Raw genomic sequence first — 4,806 nt, forward strand, 5'->3', positions numbered from 1 at the left:
GTGCCATAGTTCAGTTTATACTAAATGTGCTTACCAGCTCTGTGGGGTGGAGTTCCTGAGCCGACGGTGAGCTTCCAGAGTTTCATTCTCCGGTCTCCAACCAGACCCCGCTTGGTTTGCTACCAGAAGCTGTATTTTTCCTCCTAATGGACATCTTCTTTTCTGCAGCCCTAGCCTATGAAACTGCCATTTTCTCTTCTTCTTCTTTTTTTTTTTTCTAAAATGATAAGCAAAGGTAAATACAGCTGATCTTTTGGGGACTTGTCCAACTTCAACATTCCTTCATCAGATCTTAGAATCTTTTCTGTCCGTCTAATTTATATTAACACGTGGCTAGGGGCTGGCGAGACAGCTCAGCAACTGAGAGCTGGCTGCTCTTCCAGAGGACCTGGCTTCGAGTTCCAACACTCAGGCTGCGGCTCACAACCGCCTGTCACTTTAGTTCCAGGGGACTGAAGGTCTTCCATGCAAGTGGTGTACAGACACCCAACCAGACAGAATACCCATAAACGTAAAAATCAAATTATTTTTAAAATGGAAATTTTAGAACTAGGTGAAAGGGCACAATAGTAAAATATTTCTCCTCCGAGGCATAATACACCAGTATAAGAACATTGATCCCACTTTGAACTTCCGCCATAAGGATAGGTAAAGTGATATTTAATTATTTTTAATAATGTTGAACCTGAAAGTGAAAAACTACACATTACAAATCCAGAATGGGGGTGGGGGGTGGGGGTGGGTGGGGCGGGACCTGGGGCACTGTGACGCTGTGCAAAACAAAGCACCTGCGCATGCGCTGCTGCAGACACACGGGCGCCTGCGCCGTCGTTCCCCAACCGTCGCGGGCCGGGTCGAGAAGGGACCTGCTGTCTTTGCTCCCGGGGCCACCTCGCAGCCATCCTGCAGCCATGGCCATGGCCAGCGGCGCCAAGGTGGACCCCGACACCCTGCAGGTGCTCCGGGACGTGGCCAACCGCCTGCGGATCCACTCCATCCGGGCCACGTGCGCCAGCAGCTCGGGCCACCCCACGTCGTGCTGCAGCGCGGCCGAGATCATGGCCGTGCTCTTCTTCCACACCATGAGGTACAAGCAGACGGACCCGGAGCACCCCGACAACGACCGCTTCGTGCTCTCCAAGGGCCACGCGGCGCCCATCCTCTACGCCGTCTGGGTGGAGGTGGGCGGCCTCTCCGAATCGGACCTGCTCAACCTGCGAAGGATCCACTGCGACCTGGAGGGCCACCCCACCCCTCGGCTCCCGTTTGTGGACGTGGCGACAGGGTCCCTTGGGCAGGGCCTGGGTGCCGCCTGTGGAATGGCTTACACCAGCAAGTACTTTGACAAGGCCAGCTACCGCGTGTTCTGCCTCATGGGGGATGGCGAGGCCTCGGAAGGCTCCGTCTGGGAGGCCTTGGCCTTTGCGTCCCACTACAGCTTGGACAATCTCGTGGCCATCTTCGATGTGAACCGCCTGGGCCAGAGTGGCACCGCGCCCCTAGCGCACGGCACGGACATCTATGAGAAGCGCTGCCAAGCGTTTGGGTGGAACACCTACGTGGTGGACGGTCACGACGTCGAAGCTCTCTGCCAGGCCTTTTGGAAAGCGGCCCAAGTCAAGAACAAACCCACTGCCCTGATTGCCAAGACCTTCAAGGGTCGGGGTATTCCAAATATTGAGGATGAGGAAAACTGGCATGGGAAGCCCATGCCGAAAGACAGCGCTGATGGAATTGTCAAAGTAATTGAGAGTCAGATACAGACAAACAGAAATCTCACACCAAAGCCCCCTATTGAAGACTCACCCCAGATCAGCATCACCACTATAAAGATGACCTCTCTGCCTGCTTACAAGCTGGGTGACAAGGTAGCCACCCGAGAAGCATGTGGCTTGGCTCTTTCTAAGTTGGGCCACACCCACAAAAGAGTTATTGTTCTAGACGGTGACACAAAAAACTCTACTTTTTCCGAGATATTCAAGAAAGAACACCCCGAGCGTTTCATCGAGTGCTTTATTGCCGAACAGAACATGGTAAGTGTGGCGCTGGGGTGTGCCACACGAGGACGGACTATTGCTTTTGTTAGTACCTTTGCCGCCTTCCTGACCCGCGCCTTTGATCAGATCCGAATGGGAGCCATCTCCCAAACCAACATCAACTTTATTGGTTCCCACTGCGGGGTATCTATTGGAGAAGATGGGCCTTCCCAGATGGCCCTGGAGGATCTAGCCATGTTCAGAAGCATTCCCACCTGCACGGTTTTCTACCCAAGTGATGCCGTCTCCACAGAACATGCTGTGTATCTGGCAGCCAACACCAAGGGAATGTGCTTCATTCGGACCAGCCGGCCAAAAACTGCAGTTATTTATGCAGCACAAGAAACCTTTGGGATTGGACAGGCCAAGGTGATCTGCCACAGTGCAGATGACAAGGTGACGGTCATTGGAGCGGGAATTACTCTACATGAAGCCTTAGCGGCCGCTGACAAGCTTTCTCAAGAAGGTATTTTCATTCGTGTCATTGACCCATTCACTATCAAACCCCTGGACGCCGCCACCATTATCTGCAGTGCCAAAGCCACAGGTGGCCGGATCATCACCGTGGAAGATCACTACCGAGAAGGTGGCCTTGGGGAAGCTGTGTGTGCAGCTGTCTCCAGAGAGCCTGGCATCGTCGTTCATCAGCTTGCAGTAACAGAAGTGCCGCGAAGTGGGAAACCTAGTGAATTGCTGGACATGTTTGGAATCAGTGCCAGACACATTATAGCAGCTGTGAAAGATACCTTAGTGAAATGAGCTGGCCCTTTCTTAATACATCAAGGCTGTTGGCTTTGGTCTTAAACACTGGTGTCTTTGTGTTATATTGATGTTTGCTTTATATATATATATATATATACACACACATATATATGTTGTTTTTAAAGCACCACTGTGTAATACCTTCATTTCTAATAATATGACAAAAAAACAAAAACAAAAAACCCTTGAGCTAACTTTCTGTTAAACTGACAAGTGCCACTCTTGTCTTTTAGTTGTTCAGGTGAACCACACATTTTTAAGTTACAAAATAGACAACAAAGCCACCTAATTACAAAGTTTTCTGATAAGACTATAATTAACCAACTGGGATGGGGATAATGCGGATAATGCAGCTATAACTGTTTATCAAATGTGTATAGTTTTCTCGTAAATTAAGGGAACATGAATTAAATTGTAGATCTCATTAGCCCAGATCCTGAAGCGAATTTGAGTATTGCATAATGGCATTGCCAGGCCATGCCTTCTCTCTTCTGGGTGACACTGATGATGGAATTTCCTCAGCAGTTTGCCTGCTTCACCTCCCTTTGGCAGGGACAGCTCTCTCGAGAACCACTTTTCTATAAAGAAATGACTAGTTCCAGTTTATTACATATTAATGTGTTGTTTTGTGAAAGTGGTTTTTGTTTTTTTATTGTTCATCTTCTGAGAATAATAGATGTGATAAAGAATTTTAAAATAAGCTGTTTGATGTCTGTTGTGTGTATGTAGCTGCCTTCTCCCTGATATAGCTGTGGGTATGAAGAAACTTGTCTCTAACTCGTAGGCAAGAGAGGCAAAGAGGTCGAGGCTGGAGATAAGTCAGTAAGAAATGATGGGTTAAAAAGAAACCTTTAGTTTTATCTTCATAATATCTTTGAAGTGCCAAAAAGAAATCCCAGTCCATAAAATTAAAACAATTAAAAAACAGAAACAAACAAAAGCTCCCAACAACCCTGAGTTCAGCCCGAAGCTGTAGTAGCAATTGAAAAATGCTCTAGAGTGGCAGATAATACATCATTGCTGCCCTCATTAACCTTTTTCATGTCTTTGGAGACCTAACCACCTGGCACTTGTTGGAGTTATTGATGGGGTAAGGAAAACACTATGCTGGAATTGGAAAAACAGAGTTCTGGTGTTTCTGCTACTGCCCTACCCCCTTATCTTTCCTCTTATGATAATCACTCCTTTAATAATTTTAAAAAATAGTTAACATAAGAACATTGTAAATTTTAGAGAGTGTAGAGATGAAGGTTTGCTTCACATTTCACCCTCACAAATGTATTTGCTTACATGTAATCTGTAACTATGGGCCTTCTACTAGAACCACCTCAATCTAGTAACAGCAGATAGCACATTTACCCACAAGTGCAGTGGGTGCTAATGCATGTAAGTCTCTTCTTAGCTTTCTTGCCTCATGGAAATATGAGGTTGATTTAGAAGCTGTGAACTAGACAAGATACCAAAACAAGATTGCTGATAGTCTGGTGGTGGTGGTGGTGGTGGTGGTGGTGGCGGGCGGGGCGGCGGCGGCGGCGGCGGCGGAGGCGGCACACGCTTTAATCCCAGTACTTGGGAGGCAGAGGCAGGCCGATCTCTGTGAGTTGGAGCCCAGCCTGGTCTACATAAGTGAGTTCCAGGAAAGGTGCAAAGCTGCACAGAGAAACCCTGTCTTGAAAAACCAAACCAAACCAAACAAACAAACAAACAAAAAACCCAACAAACAAAAGATTGCTGATAATTTAGGGGTACATACTGGTTTCCTTGTAACTAGAGTTTTCCTGCCTGGCCCACAGTCAGGACAAATCTCTGTCACCCACCAGCCCACAGTTGCTCAGACCCAACCAAGTAAACACAGAGACTTATATTGTTTAAACTGTTTGGCCTAATGGCTCAGGCTTCTAGCTATCTAGTTCTTACATATTAAATTAATCCATTTCTATAAATCTATACCTTGCCACGTGGCTCGTGGCTTACCGGCATCTTCACATGCTGCTTATCATGGCGTCGG

At 47.6% G+C, this 4,806-nt stretch overlaps 1 protein-coding gene across 1 annotated transcript; it reads left to right on the forward strand.

Annotated features, from left to right (window-relative positions):
* Window positions 1-817: 817 nt before the first annotated feature.
* Window positions 818-2,860, forward strand: Tktl2 (transketolase like 2). The gene has a single exon (XM_028883878.2). The coding sequence runs from the start codon at window positions 912-914 to the stop codon at window positions 2,793-2,795; it is 1,884 nt and encodes a 627-aa protein (XP_028739711.1). The 5' UTR covers window positions 818-911; the 3' UTR covers window positions 2,796-2,860.
* The last annotated feature ends 1,946 nt before the right edge of the window (window positions 2,861-4,806 follow it).

This window comes from Peromyscus leucopus, chromosome 17, assembly GCF_004664715.2.
Source record: "Peromyscus leucopus breed LL Stock chromosome 17, UCI_PerLeu_2.1, whole genome shotgun sequence".
Lineage (NCBI taxonomy): Eukaryota > Metazoa > Chordata > Mammalia > Rodentia > Cricetidae > Peromyscus > Peromyscus leucopus.